General features: G+C 40.5%; 1 protein-coding gene across 1 annotated transcript in view; it reads left to right on the top strand.

Moving 5' to 3' along the window:
• Positions 1-24,330, top strand: part of DARS1 (aspartyl-tRNA synthetase 1) — a 72,493-nt gene that overhangs the window by 19,432 nt on the left and 28,731 nt on the right. Inside the window, exon 4 of the mRNA XM_030579714.1 lies at positions 5,532-5,634. Within this exon, the coding sequence (XP_030435574.1) occupies positions 5,532-5,634 (103 nt within the window). The remainder of the gene's footprint in view (positions 1-5,531; positions 5,635-24,330) is intronic.

Below are 24,330 nucleotides of genomic sequence, written 5' to 3' on the forward strand. Positions count from 1 at the left end.
TGGTAGAATGTCTGTGCCTAAGAGGGTACAGAATGTTAGTGAAGCCAAATGGCAAAAATTAAGATGTCTGTACACTAATGCAAGGAGCCTAGGGAACAAAACAGAGGTACTAGAGCTACTGGTGCAGAAAGTGAAACCAGATATTATAGGGATAACGGAAACGTGGTAGAATAGTAGTCATGACTGGAGTACAGGTATTAAAGGCTATGTGCTGTTTAGGAAAGATAGAAATAAAGGCAATGGTGGTGGAGTAGCATTGTACATCGATGAGGAGGTTAACTGTAAAGAAATAAGAAGTGATGGAATGGACAAGACAGAGTCTGTCTGGGCAAAAATCACACTGGGAAAGAAAGCTACTAGAGCCTCCCCTGAGATAGTGCTTGGGGTGTGCTACAGACCACCGGGATCTGATTTGGATATGGATAGAGACCTCTTTAATGTTTTTAAGGAAGTAAACACTAATAGGAAATGTGTGATCATGGGAGACTTTAACTTCCCAGATATAGACTGAAGTACAAGTGCTAGCAAGAATAGTAGGGCTCAGATTTTTCTGGATGTGATAGCTGATGGATTCCTTCACCAAGTAGTTGAAGAACTGACAAGAGGGGATGCCATTTTAGATTTGGTTTTGATGAGCGGTGAGGACCTCATAGAAGAAATGGTTGTAGGGGACAACCTTGGTTCGAGTGATCATGAGCTAATTCAGTTCAAACTAGATGGAAGGATAAACAAAAATAGATCTGGGACTAGGTTTTTTGATTTCAAGAGGGCTAACTTTAATGAATTAAGGAAATTAGTTAGGGAAGTGGATTGGACTGAAGAACTTGTGGATCTAAATGCGGAAGAGGCCTGGAATTACTTTAAGTCGCAGCTGCAGAAATTATTGGAAGCCTGCATCCCAAGAAAGGGGAAAAAAACCATAGGCAGGAGTTGTAGACCAAGCTGGATGAGCAAGCATCTCAGAGAGGTGATTAAGAAAAAGCAGAAAGCCTACAAGGAGTGGAAAAAGGGTGGGATTAGCAAGGAAAGCTATCTTAGTGAAGTCAGAACATGTAGGGATAAAGTGAGAAAGGCTAAAAACCAAGTAGAGTTGAACCTTGCAAAGGGAATTAAAACCAATAGTAAAAGGTTCTATAGCCATATAAATAAGAAGAAAACAAAGAAAGAAGAAGTGGGACCGCTGCTCACTGAGGATGGAAAGGAGGTTAAGGATAACCTAGGCATGGCCCAATATCTAAATAAATACTTTGCCTCAGTCTTTAATAAGGCTAATGGGGAGCTTTGGGGTAATGGAAGGATGACAAATGGGAATGAGGATATGGAGGTGGATATTACCACATCTGAGATAGAAGCCATACTTGAACAGCTTAATGGGACAAAATCGGAGGGCCCGACAATCTTCATCCGAGAATATTAAGGGAACTGGCGCATGAAATTGCAAGCCCGTTAGCGAGAATTTTTAATGAATCACTAAACTCAGGAGTTGAACCGTATGATTGGAGAATTGCTAACATAGTTCCTATCTTTAAGAAAGGGAGAAAGAGTGATCCGAGTAACTATAGGCCTGTTAGTTTGACATCTGTAGTATGTAAGGTCTTGGAAAAAATTTTGAAGGAGAAAGTAGTTAAGGACATTGAGGTCAATGGTAATTGGGACAAAGTACAACATGGTTTTACTAAAGGTAGATCGTGCCAAACCAACCTGATCTCCTTCTTTGAGAAGGTGACAGACTATTTAGACAAAGGAAATGCAGTAGACCTAATTTACCTCGATTTCAGTAAGGCATTTGACACGGTTCCACATGCGGAATTATTAGTCAAATTGGAAAAGATGGGGATCAATATGAGAATTGAAAGGTGAATAAGGAACTGGTTAAAGGGGAGACTCCAACGGGTCGTACTGAAGGGTGAACTGTCAGGCTGGAAGGAGGTTACCAGTGGAGTTCCTCAAGGATCGGTTCTGGGACCAATCTCATTTAACCTTTTTATTACTGACCTTGGCACAAAAAGCGAGGATGTGCTAATAAAGTTTGCGGATAACACAAAGCTGGGGGTATTGCTAACATGGAGAAGGACCGGGATATCATACAGGAAGATCTGGACGACCTTGTAAACTGGAGTAATAGTAATAGGATGAAATTTAATCGTGAAAAGTGCAAACTCATGCACTTAGGGATTAATAATAAGAACTTTAGATATAAATTGGGGACGCATCAGTTGGAAGCAACAGAGGAGGAGAAGGACCTTTGGGGTATTGGTAGATCACAGGATGACTATGAGCCGCCAATGTGATACGGCCGTTAAAAAAGCTAATGCGGTTTTAGGATACATCAGGCGAGGTATTTCCAGCAAAGATAAGGAGGTGTTAGTACCATTATATAAGGCGCTGGTGAGACCCCACCTGGAATACTGTGTGCAGTTCTGGTCTCCCATGTTTAAGAAGGATTAATTCAAACTGGAACAGGTTCAGAGACAGGCTAGTAGGATGATCCGAGGAATGGAAAACCTGTCATATGAAAGGAGACTCAAAGAGCTTGGCTTGTTTAGTCTAGCCAAAAGAAGGCTGAGGGGGGATATGCTTGCTCTTTATAAATGTATCAGAGGGATTAATATTAGGGAGGGAGAGAATTTATTTAAGCTTAGTACCAATGTAGACACAAGAACGACTGGGTATAAACTGGACATTAGGAAGTTTAGACTTGAAATTAGACGAAGGTTTCTAACCATTAGAGGAGTGAAGTTCTGGAACAGCCTCCCAAGAGGAGTATTGGGGGCAAAAGACATATCTGGCTTTAAGATTAAGCTTGATAAGTTTATGGAAGGGATGGTATCATGGGAGAGCCTAATTTTGGCAATTGATCTTTGATTATCGCCAGATAGGTATGCCCAGTGGTTGGTGATGGGATGTTGGATGGGATAGGATCTGAGTTACTGCAGAGAATTCTTTTCTGAGTGCTGGCTGGTGAGTCTTGCCCACATGCTCAGGGTTTAGCTGATCGCCATATTTGGGGTCAGGAGGGAATTTTTCTCCAGGGCAGATTGACAGAGGCCCTGGAGGTTTTTTGCCTTCCCCTGCTGCGTGGGGCATGGGTCACTTGCTGGTGGATTCTCTGCAGCTTGAGGTCTTCAGACCACAATTTGAAGACTTCAGTAATTCAGGCATAGGTTAGGGGTTTGTTATAGAAGTGGATGGGTAGGGTTCTGTGGCCTGCTTTGTGCAGGGGGTCAGACTAGATGATCACATTGGTCCCTTCTGACCCTAGAATCTATGAATCTATGAATGCATAAAGGAGCAAGAACTACTCCCAGGAGACCAGATTTTGACAAGGAACTGGGGAGGAAGAGGGAAGAACAATCTGGGAGACAGAGGACATTCAGAACCCCATACATTCAGAAATTACTTGGGATTCCCGTATGTCGACTTCAGAGAGAAGGAAGAAAGGAGATAATGTCAGAACTCTTTACAGGAATCGCTTGCTGCCTATTGGGAAGTTGGTATGGTTTCCTGGAAATGAGTCTGGGGAGAGGTGGCAGCTAAGTCTACTACTAGAAGTCAGGCTGTTCCACATAATTGTCATGGTCGGGTGGTGAATTTGAACTATCATCACCTTGCTGCACTCAAGTACTGTCGGGTCTGCAACAACTCATCAAGATGTGTGGGTTCTTCCACATTAAGGAGCCCACTAATGTAGAATAAATTGGACCTGTGAATCTAGGAAAATCCACCCTATGGAGTAGTGTTACTTGTGGGTTGTATGGTGTTACTGATGTACCCACTCCAAATCGATCTTCCCCTTCCCTTTTATATGCTTTCTCTGTTTCCCCTTGTAAATAAAGTGTACCTTGATTATGGGTTCATCCATTACTGAGGTGTCAGAATAGTGTGTTCACCAGGTATCAGACTAGTCATAGAGATAAGTACCAAGTTTGGAGATAGTTGAAACAATAGAGGAAAGTAAGGTAGGTTCCTGACTATCATAAACGGGTGAACACACCACCAGTTAGCAGCTAAGAATCCAGGCAGTGAAACCCACGGTGGCCAAAGCAGAGGGACACCAATAAGGGTTCCAATTGCTGATTAGCTGCCCTTACGGGTACAGCAAGCCATAAAATACCATTACGTATAGACAATGTGTTGATTTTAGTGTTCTGCAATGTAAGTAACCAACAAACTTACAATGACAATTTTTAGGGAAGCATCTGTCTTTCAGCACGTGCACTATCAACAATTTAATGGAAATATTGCTGTATCATTATGAGTCAGAACTGGATATTAAAAGGATGTTGACGCATCTTGTCAAGGGATGTTAAAACAATGGAATGTATGTTATTAACACTCTGTGTCTGAACAAAATGCAATTAAAATCATAAACTTTGCTGCAAATTAAATTCAGTAAATTTTCATTAGAAGTGTGAAAAGAAATGCCAGGTTGTTGCAACTGTCAATTTAAATCGGTTTGAGTGGGTTTCACTTCACTGAGTGAGAGAGACGCATTTCAGAAATCAACAAACTGCATTGTTGTACTCTATGTAAGCTACTACAATTGTCTTGCTATCTCTTCCTTAAATTCTAGATTTACTAAATTGATCTTCTAGGAATTTCCCTCAGGTTTTTAATTGTTTAAATTCTTGTCCTCCTCCAGAATCAGTATTCTTTCTCTCTGTGTGTGTGTGTGTGTGTGTGTGTGTGTGTGTGTGTGTGTGTGTGTGTGTGTGTGTGTGTGTGTGTGTGTGTGTGTGTGTGTGTGTGTGTGTGTGTGTGTGTGTACACTGATGTTTAGTCCCTATGACTTAAAATCAAGACTTTTTTTTGCTCTCAGTGATTGTCAGAGCAAGTCTGTAGTGACCTAGATGCCTTTAACTTCATTTATTCTTTAATTTTGGCAGTGACTGAGTAAATTTAGGAAGGGGCAGGGAGAGAGAGACTGATTGATTGACTTATTCTAAAGTGATATAGACTAGAGAAGACTCTTGGTTTACCTGCAGTTCATGTAAAGTGAAACCTTGGGGAATAAAAGTGGGAGAAACTTTAGGAAAAGGAAAACTTATGACTAAACTTCTGGTATTTAAAAATAATTAAGATTTAGAAGCAGTGTCAAAAGGCAAGTGCAACAGTAGGGCCGTTCTCACAAATGAATTGTTTGGAAAATATCAGAATTAAAAAGAGTAACTTTATCCGAGATCAGTGAATACTGATATACTCTGTAGTTATTCATGCAATCATTCTGACCTCTTATGATTTGTAGATTTCAGTCCTAGCTTTCTATCTTGTATAAATATCAGTGATCTTACTCGAGTTGCTTTAAAAACAGATTTTGTTATTTATAGAAAAAGTTTGTTTTTTTTTTTCATATATTAGAGATAAGATCATTCTGGCTTATCTGCAATTTCGAATGCTCATGCATAATGTACCGTGTTTCGTTTGTGTTAAAACTCAGGCTTAATTTCAAAGTAGTAAAACATTTTTCATTCACAAAGATCCTGAGTAACTTGGCCTTAATACACCTGCATTTTTTTTCTCCTTTTATTCAGGGAAGCAATGTTTTTTAGTCCTACGTCAGCAGCAGTTTAATGTGCAGGCTCTTGTAGCTGTGGGAGACCATGCAAGCAAGCAGATGGTAAAGTTTGCTGCCAAGTAAGTAAGCAATTATATCCTGTTGTCAAAGTAAACAATGGTGGGAACCATGACTCCAAGGGGTTGGGACCATTTTCACACATTAACATCAATGCTTCGTTTGTTTTAAAATGTAGTTATTTAAATTGTCAGTTCACTATTGCATTGAATACATTACACTTACAAAAGATAAAATAGAACAGTGGTTTGAAATTCATTCTGAACTGCTGAAGCAGCATTCTTTCTCCACAGACAACCTACGTTTACTTCCAAGCCAGCTAACAAAAAGCCTGGCAGGCTTAGCATAGTAGGTCACTTTTTTTTAATTTTGTGTTTGGGGGGAGAAAATGGGGTGTGTGCACATGCTCAGTCTTTATCTTCCTAAAGTAGCAGATCTGCAGCTTAGTAGAATGTTTTTTAACTAGAATAAATATACGCTCTGAACTACATTTTATTTGAAATAAATTCCATGTTGCAAATTGATTACTGAGTGGGAGAAAGTTGAGAGTTGTTTTTATGAACCTAATTGATCTAATTTACTCTTTATTGTTGTCCATTTCAAGCTGTGCTCTTTTGTTGTTCTTTTTATTTTTTGGCAATGATTAGACTTGTTTCCAATTAACAAGTGTGTTACAGCTGTTTACAATTAGTTATTTGGCTTGTATTATTCTTAAGGCTAAAATGATGAATGTGAGTTAAAGGGGTCTCTTCTCCTTGCCCTCCTTTCTTAAGCTCGACTGGACTTTCAGGTTTTGGGTCATCTGCTACTTTATATGTCTGTGTGGAAAAGGTGATTTTATAGTAGAACTTTCTGAACTTACAAGTCTTTTAGCTGAATGTCCACAAGTTAAGATATAGAGCCAATCAATAATATGTTTAACATGTGGCACTTGAGGTGCTGCTGTTCAGTCCTTGGCACTACCCATGTAACTGGGAATGTAGCCCCCAGTAATTAGCTGTAAGAGTGTGAAAGCCTTTGATGTGCTAGGGGAAGGGGGAGGGATTCATTATACTATACACTCCCAGAATCAGAGTTAGAAGGTTAGAACAGTGCTTCTGGTGATTAGATGCAAGGCAGCGGGAAAACAGAGCCAGCCCTGTTTGTTGTTTGGCGGCACTTAGTGTTGGCGCTACCAGCAGGATACATGATGTTTACAGGTGTTGAGGAGCCAGAGTGAAGTGTTCTGTGTCTCCGTGTGACAGTCTGTGTTTAGTTTCTTCCCAGCACTTAATAGATACTTTGAAAGAAAAAGGGCTTTCTCTCCTGCTATGCTGTCTGTACAATCATCTCCAATCTGGTGGCTTCCTTTATGCCAATGAATCCTGCATAAACCCTTCTAGCCCTGGCATCCAGCCTTGTCCAATTTTGTATCTTCAGCTGTCTGGCATCTCCTGTTGAATGTCTTGCTGTTATCTTTATAAAACTGAATTTCTTATTTTCCTTCCAGTTTGTCTCTTCCTCTTCTTTCTAATCACCATTGATACAGTTCCACTATTCTTTCCATTGCCCAGGCTCAAAATGCCGTATCATTTTTGATTTTTTCCTCTACTCTTTCCCCCATGTACATTCTCATGCTAAATCCTGACACATCTTCCTCTTAGCACTGTCTGCGTTTTCCTTACTATCTCTACGTTCAAAACCATTTTACCTACGCCCTGGAAGTTAGTTGTTTTGATTGGTGTAACTTTCTTACTGCTCTCCTCTCATCTCTTTAATCCCTCACAGCCTTCCTGTTTTTTTACCACACGAAAGTCAAGCACCTTGTCCTCACCTTCAAGGTCATACATAATCTTACCCCATTCACTTTGTGAATTTCTTCCTATGCTCTACCTGCTCCTTGCTTATTGTTTTATCTTTTTCCTCATTCATACTGCTCCCTGTGCTTCAAAGAGTCTGCCATTTCCTCTCCATCAATTCCAATCCTCATTTCCACTCCCAGTCTCCTTCTCGTAAACCCTGCTAAACTCATTCCAGGACTTCTTCATACCTTGCTCTTCTCCCAGTAATCCCTTTTTTATATTACCATACTTCAACTGTTGTCTTAGCTGGCACAAGACAATGAAGAGTGTTTTGAGCCGGTGACCATTACCTTTTGCAAATGTAATGCTATAAATAAATGATTAATAATTACCATGTGCTTCCCTGCCTTTTTTGATGTCTTTTTCCTTCTCTTCAACTTGTCTCTTCCTACCCAAATATGAATTGATGAAATATCCTTTATCTCATAAAATATTTAAGATTTAAGTTGACCTTTTCCCCTGTGGCAGCATGTAGACCTCAGCATTCATGTAGTACTTTCACATATATGAAAGAATACCAATAACTCTTGACTCTGAGTTGCCTTGCTTCCCCTGTCTGCAAGCTTGTATATGTCCAAGAACTGTTTTAAACATCTGGTGACATGATGCATATGTGGTTTACAAAAAGAACCTACGATAATCTAATATCAGGTTAACGAGATTCTTGTAAAAATTCTCACAGGTAGTAAACAAACTAGTTCCTCTTTTTGGTATTGATGTATGAAAAATGAGAACTTTCATAATCTGCCGTGGTCTAACAGTATTAACATACTAATATATTGTATTCTGAATGTTCCAGCTTTCATGCAGTATTTGTCTTTCTGTAAACAAAGGGAATATCTATCTAATCTCCGCTTTTAAAAAAAGATTGAACTGTAAATTGATCTATGATACACTTCTGCTTTTAATTTTTGTAAAAAATAAGTGAATTGTTGAAAACAATGTAGTGCCCATAAAAGATGCTAGATTAACAGCCATGGAACTGAAGTCCAGAGAACAGCCATGGGCAATATTAATTCAAGCTTCCCCTAACTTTCCCATCAAAAAGTCTCAGTCCATTCTTGGAGTGGACCTTCTGTAGGAGTAAGGAGGGTACTTGTCTCCTTGCCATTTCCATTAGAAGCCTCTGCTGAGACTTCCAACAAGGTGCAATTAGTAATTTGTTAAAACTTATAGTCAAAATATTTTGTGAGTTATATTTCCCAGAGAGTATAGGGTATAGGTGGTGATGCTGATTTTTTTATTTGTTTGTTTTAATTCTTTGCTGGGCTTTTCCCCACTTCTCAATTTGAACCACAGGAGGTTGTGTGGTCTAGCAGTGGAAAAAAAAACAAGACTCTAGGTTCTAATTTTAAAATGAGTTACTGACTTGGTGTAACCTTGTTCAAGTAGCTTGGCCTCCTTCTGTTTCAGTCAACCAGCCAGAAAAATGGGTTTAAAAAAAATCTTGCTGGGAATTAAATGATGCAGCTGAGCTGAGTTTAGCTGAATAAATAAATCACATGCCTTCAAAATGGAATTAGAATCACTTTACATCATTCATTATCATCTAGTCTTAGACCACTACAGGGGAAAGGTCTCTTCTTCAGCATTGCTACTATGTCCATCATTAAGGCCCTACCAAGTTCACGGCCATGAAAAACACGTCACAGACCATAAAATCTGGTCTCCACCATGAAATCTGGTCTTTTGTGTGCTTTTACCCTATACTATACAGATTTCACGGAGAGACCAGCGTTTCTCAAATTGGGGGTCCTGACCCAAAAGTTACAGGGGGGTCACAAGGTTATTTTAAGGGGGTCACAGTATTGCCAACCTTACTTCTGCGCTGCCTTCAGAGCTGGGCAGCTGGAGAGTGGTGGCTGTTGGCCGGGCGCCCAGCCAGCAGCAGTGAAGAAGTAAGGCTGGCAATACCATACCATGCCACCCTTACTTCTGCATTGCCACCTTCAGAACTGGGCGGCCAGAGAGGAGTGACTGCTGATCAAGGGCCCAGCTCTGAAGGCAGCAGCGCAGAAGTAAGTGTGGGAATACTGTTGTGATGGGTTCCCCCCGGGGTGCCACTTGGAACTGGGGTACCACTGAGCCCTCCTGACCCACCAGCCTGGGCTCCCTTTACAGTGCACTGATGCGACAGGCCCTCCATCTTCCTTCAGCATACATACAGGTAGGGGGACACCCAGCTGCGGCTGTATACAGATGCTGAGATCAGCTCTGCATGGGAAAGCTTCAGCTAAGGAACTGCCCAGGTACCCAAGTGCACACCCCGCTCTGGAGTGTAAACTCAAAATTATACACTCTTGCACTGCACAGTGATCTGTACAGCATAAGCTCATGAAATTCGTCCACTCTCTCAATGTGGAGAGGAAATATACAATAGCTTTTTGCCCCAAGTTATAATTCTCCCACGCTGTTTTGTGATAAAGCAAAAACAAATTTATTAACTACAAAAGGTAGATTTTGAGTGATTATGAGGAACAGCAAAGAATCAAAGCAGATTACCTAGCAAATAAACAAAAACACAGTCTAAGCATAAGATACTAAAGAGATTGAATATGAGTAGCAACTTCTCACCATAAATGATGATTCAAGCCAGTTGCAGAGATTCTTAAGGGGCCAGCTTCCCATGCTTACAGCTTAAAACCCCCAGGTATTCCTTTCAAAGTCTAGAAACCCCTCTAGCCTGGGTCCAGCACTTCCCCCACTTCAGTCCTTGTTCCTCAGGTCTTTCCCAGAGCCTCTTTGTGCAGGAAGTCAGTGAAGAATGACGATGAGGTCACTCCCCTGCCTTAAATAGCTTATGCATATGGTGGGAACCCTTTGTCTCCAAGCTTGGTTCCCACGCCTGGTCAGTGGAAGAACCCTGGTATTCCAAGATGGAGTCCATTACCAGGTGACTTGGTCACATATCATTGTAAGGTCACAGCAGCCATGACTCAAAGGCTGTTTGTAGCATCCTCAGGAAGGCTTCCTGGTGGGAGATTAGCTTCTTCTAAGACCTGTTCTCTCTAATGGCCCTTGTCAGCTTTCTAGACTGATTGCATTCTGCCTAGTGGGCGTTCCCCAGGTGTAAACACATTTGTAATAGATGCATAGACAATATTCTTAACTTCAGATACCAAAATGATACATGCATACAAATAGGATAACCATATTCAGTAAATCATAAGCTTTTCAATATCTTACATGACCTATCTTGCATAAAATACATCATAGTTATACCATAATCAAGTGTCACAACCATACTATGCCATCCCTACTTCTATGCTGCTGCTCGGGGCGGCACTGCCTTGAGAGCTGGGCTCTTGGCTGGCAGCTGCCACTCTCTGGCCTGGTCCACACTACACAGTTAAATCGATTTAAACAGCGTTAAATCGATTTAACGCTGTCCCCGTCCACACTACAATGCACTTTAAATCGATTTTAAGGGCTCTTAAAATCGATTTCTGTACTCCTCCCCAACGAGAGGAGTAACGCTAAAATCGATATTACTATATCGATTTAGGGTTAGTGTGGACGCAAATCGACATTATTGGCCTCATTCTTTTACAGTAGCTACCCACAGTGCACCGCTCCAGAAATCGATGCTAGCCTAGGACCATGGACGCACACCGCTGAATTAATGTGCCCTAGTGTGGACGCATAATATCGGTATTATAAAACCAGTTTTAGTTAATTCGAAATTATGCTGTAGTGTAGACGTACCCTCTGTCTGCGCAGCTCTGATGGCAGAGCTGCCACGAGCAGCAGTGCAGAAGTAAAGGTAGCAGTACCACAACCCCTCCCGCCTCCAATAACGTTGAGACCCCCCCTCACCCCGCATATCTCCTTTATGGGTCAGGACCCCTACAATTACAGCAGCATGAAATTTCAGATTTAAATTTCTGAAATAATGAAATTTACTGTTTTTAAAATCCTGTGACCATGAAATTGAGCAAAATGGACCATGAATTTGGTAGGCCCTATCCGTTATAATGAAAGAATTACACACCTTGCCATGTTTGAATGAGTTAATGAGAGTATAAAACTACTGGTGATGACTATTTTTCCCTTCTGACTTTATCAGCATGATTTAAGTTGCTGGTGCAGTAATCCTCAGTGCCATCAATCAAAGGTACTGATCCGCATTATTACTGCTGCCTTGCCTTATAAATGAGGTATTGACTCCAATTCCAGGGAATTTGGTTAGATTTGGTTATTGTAAATTGTAGTTTAATATTATAGCAGGGCATCAGGAACAACTGTAGTTAAGGTATCATAAGAATTTCCATTCTAACACCATGTTCAACCATTTTAATTTGCTGAAAATTTCCAGGATTGGCTTCTCCCTGAAGGTCAATTTTTTTTCAGGTCTGAGCAGCAACAGTTTGTGTTCTATCTAAAGTAAACTAATAAGTACATAAGCTTCTTACAGTTAGTTCACGAGAGTGTTGTTCAAAACAGCAGCTAAGAGAAAGTGATTCACTGCGAAGTGGCTATTGTGGGCTTTTTGCTTGCCATATGAAGCTGATGAAAGATTATCATCAGTCAGAGACTGCCATAATACAGTCATGTGGTTAAAACAGAAAGTATAGATTAATACACGTACGGATAACAAAGAGAGATTAAGGCATTTAGTGGCCATTGTAGCAGCTAAGCTTTTTGTCAGCTTTGAGGAAAGAAAGTTAGTGTAGAGCAGTGGTTCTCAACCAGGGGTACACAGAGGTCCTCCTGGGGGTACATCAACTCATCTAGATACTAGCCTAGTTTTACAACAGTCGACAGCAGAAGTGAAGTCAGTACAAACTAAAATTTCATACAATGACTTGTTTATACTGCTCTATATCCTATACACTGAAATGTAAGTACAATATTTATATTCCAGTTGATTTATTTTATAATTATACAATAAAAATGAGAAAGTAAGCAATTATTCCTTAATAGTGTGCTGTGACACTTTTGTATTTTTATGCCTGATTTTGTGAGCAAGTAGTTTTTAAGTGAGATGTAATTTGGGGGTATGCAAGACAAATCAGAATCCGGAAAGAGGTATAGTAGTCTGGAAAGGTTGAGAGCCACTGGTGTAGAATAAGGGAGTAGGTTGTCATACAGAGGTCCTGTTTTCTGTAGAACAGCTTTATAGACATAAAGACTAAAAGGTTGTGAATCCTGTGTAAATCAGTGTTTTCCTTTGTATTCTGGTTCAGGTGCTCTCACATCTTGTAACTTAACTGAATTAACTGCTGATATAATGTGCATAAATATTGTGTTTAATAGAAGTAGTTACAGTTTTGGTCAGTGTTTGCGTAGCTGATTCAGGTATGCTATGTGAATACTAAGGAATTTTACCAAAAAGCTCCCACCTGACCAGGGGGAGCTCTGCCATAGACAAGTTTAAAGCTGCTTTCAGCAGTAATACAACATTTGTTAATTAAACATACTGATATCTGTTTTAACTAAAACTATAGCTACTTCTACTGAACAGTGATCTCTGGGTGTTGGAACTGCCCATTGGGACTATTAGCAACAGTCTTAAAATAGAGCAGCTTTGAGATTGCTCTAATTGGTGCTGGATGCCATACAACCCCAGATCAGAGTAAAAACTTGGGGCTTGTCTATACTTGAAATGCTGTCACACTTCAGTGTAGACACTACATGCGTCAACATGAGGGACTCTCTTATTGGGGTAGGTAATCCGCCTTTACGAGAGGGAGTAGCTACCATTTAACTTGGAGGTTAGGTTGGCTTAACTGCATTGCTCAGGGATGTGGATTTCTCACAACCTAACTTTTAGTGTAGACCAGGCCTTAAAGTCACCTTTGACCCCTCCTCAACTGTGCTGAGTACAACTCAGCTGTAACTCAGGACCTGAATTTTTACTTGCATGCTGGATTTGAAGTCTGGCATAAATGAATAAGAGTATGATTTATAGTTACACAAATAAATTGATTTTAAAGTAAGTTATGAACACTTGTAAATGAAAGGTGGAGCACATGCAGGAGAAAATTCCATTAAGCTTGATGGATATGGTGCCTCTGTATGCGCACCCGGTTAATTGCACAGCTGTTTGGTTAGAGCAAAGCTGCTAAAGCAGAAGGAGACTGTAGGATTGACAGACTTAATGGCTTTAAAGTAATGGGTAGTGAAGCTTTTAAAGTGGCTCCAGACTAAGGAGCGTTACAGCATTTTTGTAACTAACCATTTGTTCACAGCAAGGAATCTGCAAACTCTTTTAGCAAAGACTGTAGAGTTTGTAAGCTGTGCTAGGTAAATAGCTAAAAGGCAACATTAGAGCTAAAAACCCAACCAATTAAATGTTAAATTGGTTGTATTTCACACACATTCTACAAATATATTTCAAATATATTCTATAAATATTTTCCTTTTTACATGTATTTAGACATTATTTTTAATACAAGACATGAAATATAGAGGATGTACAATGTAGTAAGTAAACTTCATTCTTGGAGTTTCATAACTCTTAAATATTTAAGTTTGCTACCTTAGTGGTACATCAATGCTAGGTATTTTTCATTCAAATTATATACTGTGGTGTTATTTATGTATGCACTAACTGAGAATCAACTGGTATCATAGGTTACAAAGATAATTTACTGTTCATATAGAAATTCATGTATGTGCGTATACATTTAATTTCAATAAAGAATAATTGGAATTATTGTACATTTGCCAAGGCTTTGTCTACACTGCACTTTCATTGTCAAAATTTTTGTCTGTTAAGTGTGAAAAAACCACACCCCTTACCGACAGTTTCGCTGACAAAAGCACTGGTGTGGACAGCACTATGTTGGCGGGAGAGTCTCCCACCAATATAGCTACTGCTGCTTGTTAGGGGTGGTTTAATTATGCCAGCAGGAGAGCTCTCTCCTGCCGGTGTAAAGCAGCTACACAGGAGACCTTACAACGGCACAGCTGCAGCGGTATACTGTGCCACTGTAAGGTCCGTAGTTTAGAAATAGCCTAAGTTGCTTCTGGTTCTTTTTTTATAACTGGAATCGGTCTTCAACAAAAACCCATACAGTGAAATCAGTGGTGCCAGTGATTAGTCCTGGAATGAAAAATCTGACTAAGAAGCAATTATGTAAGTCAGCTGATCTTAACTAATATTATGATCTTCCCCTTTGTGCAGAATTTGGTCAGAACTTGAATTTCTAATTGGTAGTGAAGGAAAATTGCTCTTACCATATTAATAACATTCATCTTCAATTAATGTGGCTCTGTTCAGATTTGCCAGACTGTCGCTGGTATTGGTATCATGGTGTTTATGACGGTGCCAATTTTAAAAAGGAAAGGGGAGAATGAAAGCACAACTGTTTCAGACTCTAGGAAAAATAACTGCAGAGTAAAACTTTGTTTTTGAACTATCATTTATTTTGAAAAGAAGAGGGAGCTAGTAGCTGTTTGTGTAACATTTTAACATAACATCCTCCATTTAAAATTGCATAATTAATTTAGCAACATGTTTTTAAATGTAAAAGTCAGTCTGTATTTCAGCTTTCCACATGGTCTTTTGCACCTGAAAGGCATATTGCTGCTGCCTGCAGACTTTCTGAGGAATTTTAAACAGCATCAGCAATGCTTTCCTCTTACGTGCTTTTTGTAACACTTCTCCTTGGCATTCACCACATTTGAGGCCACTGTTTAGTAATCGGGTAGAGTGAATTTTCACCCAAATGAATTTAAAGAAGGTGTTCTATTAGTCTGTACGCTTGGAATCCTATAGTACAGGGGTGACCAAACTTACTGGCCCTCCGAGCTGCATATGACAATTTTCATAAGTTCCAGAGCTGGGGCACACTTGCTGGGGTTCGAGGCTTCAGTCCCAAAAGAGGCATCTGACAGGGTGCAGGGCTGAATCCCCAAGACCCCCCTCCCTGCTGGGCAGAAGCCCCTACCACACCCACCATCCTGCTGCAAAGCAAATGGCCGTCTGGTAGGTGGAGAATGTGTAGTGGTCTGAGGGGCTCTGTGAGCCACACTTTGATGGTAAAAGAGATGTATGTGGTTCATGAGCCACAGTTTGGCCACCCCTGCTATAACATAATCATATTGATTCGAGAGACTGTAGCAGGTTTAAAAGTACTAAGAGATTTTCTGCTTAGCTGGTGACATTACCTGGGAAATATTTCGAAATATATACCATTCAGAAATTATTGGCCAAGCTTTTTGAAGGTCTTATGCTCAATTTGTATGTAATGTAATAGGTTTTGAACATCATATCCAATCCATTACAGAATTTCAGAGAATGTTTTAGCCATCAGCAGGCGGAAACCTATTGATCTGAGGGGAAATTGGAAAACCAAGGCCTAGTCTGTACTAGAAGCACTACAGCAGCACACCTGCTGTAGCATATCTGGTGAAGACGCTGTCTGCCAGTGAGTTTACGTGCAAGACAGTAGCTATATGGGTGGGAGAATCTCTCACGCTGTCCACATTTTTCCCTTGAAGAGGGGAAAATGGGAGACACATGAAGCAGCTGCCAACTCTTTAGCACAGCCACACCCTCATGCATCTCTGTAATTGTCTACAGGTCAAAGAACTGATAGCTGGCACAAGTTAACGCCTTCCAGCATAACAATACCCTATTTTATCTCAGTTTTTCCTCCCAATAGAGTTTAACATGCACACATCCTGTACACATTCTCTCTCAGACAGAAGAATAAGGGGGGAGAGGGCAAAGGTGTGCATGCGTGCACACAGGCTCTGGCATGAAGGGGGGAATGTGGTAGCGAGGTGTAGGGAGAGACGGGAATGGGGCATAAAGAACCCTTATTAGAGAAGAGATGGGGGATATTGGAAGACCGTGGTATGGGAGGGCACAGAGAGGGTATGGCTACATTTGGAATTTCAAAGCGCTGCCCCGGCAGCGCTTTGAAGTGTGAGTGTAGTCGGAGTTCAAAATGTTATAGTAATGGAGTTCAAAAAGATATAGTGATCGGGGAAGGGGGGAATGGGAGACCATGCTAACAAGAAGAGGGTAGAAAGGGAAGCAGACAGAAACACACATCCACCCCCTACCCTCCCAGGGAAGTTGCAGGGAATCCCTGAAAAAGAAGAGGGTGGGGCACGCACACCTTGTAGAGAGGGAATAAGAGGAAGCCCATGGTGTGTGCATTGAGCTCAGCCTACACAAGCTGTGAAGTGTCTAACATTAAGTAGACTAAGGGTATGTTTTTGCTACCCGCTGTATTGGCGGACAGTGATCGAACCAGCGGTGATCGATTTATTGTGTCTAGTCTAGATGCGATAAATCAACCCCCAAGCGCTCTCTTGGCGACTCCTGTACTCCAGTGCCACGAGAGGCACAAGCAGAGCTGATGGGGGAATGGCAGCAGTCGACTCACCGTAGTGAAGACCACGGTGAGTTGGTCTAAGTACGTCGACTTCAGCTACGTTATTCACGTAGCTGAAGTTGCGTAACTTAGAATGATCCCCCACCCCACCCTAGTGTAGACAAGGGCTAAGTGGATCAACTAAACAGCTGTGCTTAGACCATTGGTCCACAGGGACGTATGCTTGGGATCAAGTGTTCGTAATCTTCCTTTGGGTTACAATTAGGGTTCTTTGTCATCTTGACACATTAATCTAAACTATACGTACAAAATGATGGGATTGAAATTAATTGTTGCCACTCAAGAAAGATCTTGGAATCATTGCGGATAGTTCTCTGAAAACATTTGCTCAGTGTGCAGTGGCAGTCAAAAAATCTAACAATGTTGGGAACCATTAGGAAAGAGATAAATCAGAAGACAGAAAATATCAGAATGCTACTATATTAAATCCATGGTGTGCTTACACCTTGAATACTGGTCTCTCCATCTTAAAAAAATAATAATAATAAAAAAATTAGAATTATAGGTACAGAGAAGGCAATCAAAATTATTAAGCCTATTGAATAGCTTTCATATGAGGGGAGGTTAAAAGACTGGGACTTTCCAGCTTGGGAAAGAGATGGCTAAGGGGGTAGATATGCTGGAGGTCTGTAAAATCACAAATGATGTTGAGAAAATGAGTAAGGACGTGTTATTTACTCCTTCACATAACACAAGAACAAGGGGTCATCCAATGAGGTTAATAGGCTGCAGGTTGAAAACAAAAGGAAAGTACTATTTCACACAATGCACAGTCAACCTGTGGAACTCATTGCCAGGGGGTGTTTTGAAGGCCAGAACTATAATGGGGTTCCAAAATGAACTAGATAAGTTCCTGTTAGCCAAGATGGTCGGGGCTGCAACCCCATGCTCTGGGTGTCCCTAGCTTCTGACTGCCAGAAGCTGGGAGTGGACGAGGGATGGATCACTCAATGATTGCCTGTTTTGTTCATTCTGTTTGAAGGCCTTGGCCTCTGTTGGAAGACAGGATCGTGGGCTAGATGGACCATTGGTCTGAGCCAGTATGGTGGCTGTTCTGTATCATTATTAATTAAGTCATATAATTAACTAAGATGTTAAAAGTGACCCATTGCCGCCTTTAGCTAGTTGTAATTCTTTTGATGCTAGCCTTAAGCTTGGAGAATTATAATGCTGGAACTTGCCAATGTTACTTTGCAGTCATTAGGTTTTTCATAGAATTTATCACTTTTATGTAAAACCACAGTGGACCAACCTGAATGTGAAGTAAGTTGCATGTGGAGTTACACAGTACAGTCTCTCTTAGCAACAGTATCTCCTAATTCCATGCTAATCAAAAGGACAGACTTCACCATTTAAATAGGAGTGCCCTTATTAAATTAACAATACAAGGGAATGATGATTTTTTAAAAAATATGGGTGCATATGAAGATTAACTTTTAATTCCTGTGAGCTTCTTGTGTTGGTTTAATTGGAAGAGGAAAGATCTGAGAGCCAGGACTTGTGGGTTCTATTCCCAGCTCTTCTATTGAGCTCAGTGATTTTCACCTGTCAGTTTCTGCATCTGAATAATGGGGCATCTGCTTACAGTTCTTACTTAACAAGAGTTTATGTCAGGCTTATCTTAAGTAATGTTTGTAAAGTGCTTGAAAGCCAGATCTTCACTACAAAGTTTTGCTGGCATAGCTGTGTTGTTTAGTAGTGTGAAAAAACCACATCCTTAACCCACATGGCTATGCCAGCAGCCCCCTCCCACACATGTAGGTGCAGCTTATACAGGCAAAAACAGTTCTTTTGTAGGTATAGCCTATGTCATTGATGGAGATGGTTTAACTATACTAGAAAAAGAACTTGTTTTATTGGTGTACACTATCATCATAAGGGGTTTTTGCAAATAGAGTTGTATAGCTTCTGTATTGTAGACTAGCCTTAAGATCCTTGAATGAAGTTGTGATTAATACAAAATAACATTAGTTGTAATAGTTGCACTGTTTATACTTTCATAGGACAGAAACATGAAAAAAACACCCTTCCCAATCTCTCACCTTCTATCTGCTGGCTAGCAATGGTACACACACTGAAAATTTGTCTTAGCTTAACAGAGGTAAATTGTTTAAAATATCCATATAAGTAGATGGGTGAAATTATTATTGTAAAATCTACTATATGAGATAATTATTCAGATAAATTAATTGTCATGTTCACCAGTCTCCAGTATCTCTTTCATTATTGTTCATCACCTCAGAGCTTTGATTGCTGATAACACTTGTGCTTTAGGTCATATTGTTGAGAAATGTTCAAAATGTACAAAACCATATCATCTATATTTTATTGATCTTCAGTGAAGGGAAGTTAGGTTGCAGTCTGTGTTGTATAGCTAATGAATCACAAGCATGTTATCTCTTTCAGTAATAAGTCATGCAGTTTAAACAAGTTCAGTCAGTTTTGTTTTTCTTTACCAGCTAATGGACTTTCCTTCAGTTTGTTATTCTGTTGGTTAGAGTTAATCTTCAGACTATTGCATCAGCTGATTTGTGTGGCTGATACACCAGTGTATATCTTCTAATGATGGCAAAATATTAAGATCTTTGATCTAAATAGGAACTCCCTCTTTCTTCCCTCCCTCTTTCCCTCCCTCTTATTAGAGGCTGTGTGTGCCCCTCTTCTGCCATACCAGGATCCCCCAATCTCTTCCGTAACCAGGAGTCCTGTGTGTCCCATTCTTTCCTGTTCCCCTCTTCCACTTCTCCTTCTAGATTTGTTGCTTTTAAAAGTATTCTGGAGTGATAAATTCAAATGAAGGTAGTAATTTTACATTCTATAGTTATCCTCCATTTTAAATTTTAGTTTGACAGTTGTTAAGTTAAATTTGAAAATCACACTTGTATGAAAAAATTATACCTACTGTTGTTAGAAGTAATCCCTAATATTGCAAAAAATGAAAGAGACAAAAAAAATTTATTGGTCCTTTCACTATATTAACTTTGTGCATTTTACACTATATTGACTTTGTGCATTATTCACTTTGTGGGTGGTCCATTTCACTGTTCTCCTCATGGTCAGGTGAACCACCTGTTTCATGCACTGGCATGAGACCCTTGTACTTTTGTTCTGAGGGTAGATCCCACGTCCTGCAAGAGTGTTACCAGTAACACAGCAGTACAGCTGCTACTATATCTGATTTTGGGTCCAGAGTGACTCCTTTTCTCTGGGACCCTCAACAAGTCTGAGATGAAGCAGTAACAGTGAGAGAATTGAGACTAGTCTCCCTTTCATTTCTCTGGCTTCTGTATGTGGCAGGGAGCACTGGAAGTCTGATGTTAAGGCTCTGGGAGCCCTTTCACTGGCTTGAGGAGCACCACGAGCATGGGAGCCAACTCCGCAGGCTACAGAACAGAAAGCAGCTGGTGGCAACATGGACAGACAAACCATTGGGGGGGAAGAGAGACAGAGAGAGAGAAAGGATCCCCTCCTCCAAAATAAGACCAAAAGAAACAAGGGTCATCCTGCCTTTTCCCCCTTTTCCTTCCTAGAGCTAGGTATGCAGCAGAACCAGGAGGTGCAAAATCCTAGAGGGAGTCCTCTATTCAACTCAGTAGATGCCTCCATAGAAGTAGGGCCCGAAGAAAGTGTGGGACCTGGAGAGCAGTTGTATCTCCCATCTCAGGAAGCCAGGAGAAAGTCTCCACTTCTAGGGAGCTGAAAGGCAGTGGGGATTCCGCATCCCTAGCATGACTCTCTCTGCAGCAATGATTGGGCTCAGAAGAACAATGACAATCCCCTTCATCCATAGGGAGTTGGAAAGCACCATGTTGGAAGGCTGAATGAAAGTTAACAGGGAAGACGTCTCGGAAGTAGTGTGAGGCTGGACGTGTTTGTAAGTTTCAGACCGCTCTTGCTCCCCTGCTTGAGACAGTCATCTCAACAAAAACGTAAAGAACGATCTGTATAAAACATTATAAAAAAGGAATTTAAGGAGTACCTTTGGAGGCGGTTAGAAAATTGAGGGGTTTTTAATTAGGCTGTTTAAAAGAAATCTTTGACTGTTTCTTTAATTTTGAACTTAATTCTATACAACATTAAAATAGGTAGCGCTTTGATGGAAACTTACTAAATATCTGCTTCACCTGGAATCTCTCAGAGCAAGAAATGACTGATTCATTTAAATCAGAAAAGATCTTAATGGTAATCTTTAATTTACACAGTAGGTGGTTCAATAAACAGCCAAGAATTCAGACATTAATCACACTCTCTAATTTGTCATTCATGTTAACTGAAACACAAAAGTTAGCGGTTTGATTTTTCAACTGTAATCAGTTTGAGTTTAAAAATTCGGATTCTGTGTAATTCCAGTCTTGACTGGAATCCACATAATATGTATTGAAGCCTTCAGTTAAAACCATGAATACTCATTTATATAATGTGAATGTCTAGGCCTCTGTGTTCATTAAAATAAACTTGCTTGTGTCTGATGTCCATTGAGATGCCCACATATGCCTGGCTCTAGTAGCAAGTGTGTTTTGTGCTTTGTAAAGCGATATTTCAAGAAGGGAGGAGTAGAAATACAAGGACCAGGGATTATTTAGTTCTCTTTAATGACTTCTCCATATCCACATTCTCTGCTTGTGTTGCTGAAGCAAACTTGTGACTTCATCTCAGTTTCTTCCATGTAAATGACTCCAACACAAAAGTGCTTTTTTTAGGCAAGAGGAGATGCCTAATATAACTCCATATCCCTCCCACATCTCTACTCAGACCATCCATTTGCCTCCATGATATATCTATAAATTTGCTCGTTTCTCCCTCCCTTCTACCATCTGGGCAAATTTACAGGTCTGTCGTCGCATCTACAGCCTTTTCTATGGGTAGACCTTCTGAATCCTCATTTGTGTCGTCTTCTCTTTCCTTTCAGTTTGACTGTGCTGTAGCATTCTCCTCAAATCACAGCTTGTAAAACTCTAGCACAGTGGTCCCCAACCTTTTCGTCTGGTGGGTGCCAGACAAAGGACTGTGGTGGCAGTGAAGCATCCGCCGAAATGCCACCAAATTTCTGCTGCATTTCGGCGGCAACGCCTCTCGATGACGCTGCTTGCTGCCGACAAGTGACGTCATCGAGAGGCGTTGCTGCCGAAATGCCACAGAAATTTGGCGGCATTTCGGCGGATGCTCCACCGCTGGCCAGGACGCAGGCTCATTTAGATGCCCTCCACAGGCACTGGTGCCCGCGGGCACAGCGTTGGGAACCCCTGCTCTAGCATGTCCAGAATGTTACTGACTCCCTTGTCCCGTGTAGAAAGAAAAATTACTCTCTCAGCCTGTAAAAACACCATTGGCTTCCCACTCATTTAAGTATCCCATTTAAAATTGCTCTCCTGGTCTGTGTAATCTCCACAGCCTTTCTTCAGCATATCTCACGCTGCTCCTCATTCTTTATTTCCTCCCTGCTCCTTCTGTTCATCTAGCATTGACTTCTGTTCTTCTACATACTTTTGATACTCTGGTGGAAAAGCCTTTTCTCTTTTGCTGCTCCTGTTCTTTACAACAGTCTTTCTGAATCTCTTCATGGATGGTTCATCTCATGTAAAATCTTATTTGAATATGTCATTTCTTTGTGTATTCTTAATGTCTCTTCTCCTCTGCAGCTGGGCTTCAGTTTTAGATAAGTTATTAAAAAAAATTATAGGATGGAATATTTAAAAAAGCTCAGCATTGGGCTTGCTTCGTCTTGCTTTGCATTTTACATCCATTGCTGCCACAAATAGCTGAAGAACTGGATGGACCAGACAAAACCTTCAGTAGTCTATATAAAATGACTAAGAAATGGCCAGGAGTACTGGTACCATATGTTGTGGATTTATTTTCTATATGGCTTAATGCTGCTTTTTGGTTGTTGGTAGTGTCCTTTCTTTTTAAAGACACATGAAAAAGAAAACAAGGCTTTTTGCTGTCTCCTGTCCTATACCACTGACTTTAAAAAACTGACAACCAGCAGAGAACATTAATTAATAAATATTTTGTTTGTTTATTGTGTGGAGTAGAGTTTGGCAGGTATATGGGGAGGGCATGTGTTTTTCAAGGTTGAGTTGTTTTAACTGGTAATTGTCAGGTTCTTTTAGATGGCAGATAACTTGTTTTCCGCATTACCCATTGTATATTATTTGGTGGGTGGAGTAGAATTAGTTATCCTTTTGGATATGGTTTCTTAAATATTGTTAGTATACTTTTCCATAGTATGACGACACTAGAAAATATAGATGAAGAATCTGAACTTCAGAAAATTAGCTGAAAACTCTGTGTATATTTTCCTAGTTCTGAATCCTCTCTTTTGGTAGACTTTTTAGAAGCTAACTGGGTAATATAAAATTTAGCTACATCTCTTCTGAAGCAAATGGAGCCATCTGTGACGTTGCACTCTATATGATTTTATGAAAATATGCTAATAAGTTTGAATATAATGTAACTGAAATATGCTTCATGCAAAAGGTCTCTTGTAATGTATCATTACAAAGCTTATAATCTACTGAGTGTGGTCATCCTATTTGTATAAATGTATCACTCTTGTATCTGAAATGAGAAATATGAAATATAACTCTGAGGGCCTATTGTAATTATGTAAAGTGTGGGCCATTAATTGTGGTTTGGAATCTTGGTGACTCCCATTAACCAGGACAATTATCTGTAGATGGCTCTGTTTTTACTGGTCAGTCTTCTGGTATAGGTGTGTGCTGGCAAGTGGGTAATGAAAGTCTTACAGTGAAGTGATCATGTCACCTGAGCTGGAATCCATCTTTAACCTGGTGCTTTTCCATTGAGAAGGAGGGGTGGGAACCCAGAGGGACAAAGGATTCCCGCCTTATGCAAACAATATATAAATGGTTAGAAGAGAACAAAAGGTGGCAGCTGTCTTGAGGAATCCCCTAGCTACAACCTGAGCTGGAACAAGGGCTGTACCGGGGGAAAGGACTGTGCCCAGACTAGGAAGGAATGCAGTCTATGAAAGAAACTTATTGAAACATCTCTGAGGATGAGATTTTATCTGTATTCACTTTTATTACTGTGTTAGACTTAGATTTGCATGTTTTATTTTATTGGTAATTCACTTTGTTCTGTCTGTCACTACTTGGAACCACTTGAATCCTACTTTCTGTATTTAATAAAAATCACTTTTTACTTATTAATTAACCCAGAGTATGTATTAATACCTGGGGGAGGGGGAGCAGTGGCAAACAGCTATGCATATCTCTCTATCAGTGTTATAGAGGGTGAACAATTTATGAGTTTACCTTGTATAAGCTTTATACAGGGTAAAACGGATTTATTTGGGTTTTAGACCCCATTGAGAGTTGGGCATCTGAGTGTTAAAGATAGAACACTTCTGTAAGTTGCTTTCAGTTGAGTCTGCAGTTTTGGGGCATATGATTCAGATCCTGGGTCTGTGTTGGAGCAGTCTGCTTTGTCTGGCTCAACAAGACAGGGTGCTGGAGTCCTGAGCTAGGGGGGAAAGCAGGGGCAGAAGTAGTCTTGGCACATCAGTTGGCAGTTCCCAAGCCGGTTTCTGTGATCCAAC

The sequence above is a fragment of the Gopherus evgoodei genome, chromosome 11, assembly GCF_007399415.2.
Source record: "Gopherus evgoodei ecotype Sinaloan lineage chromosome 11, rGopEvg1_v1.p, whole genome shotgun sequence".
Classification (NCBI taxonomy): domain Eukaryota; kingdom Metazoa; phylum Chordata; order Testudines; family Testudinidae; genus Gopherus; species Gopherus evgoodei.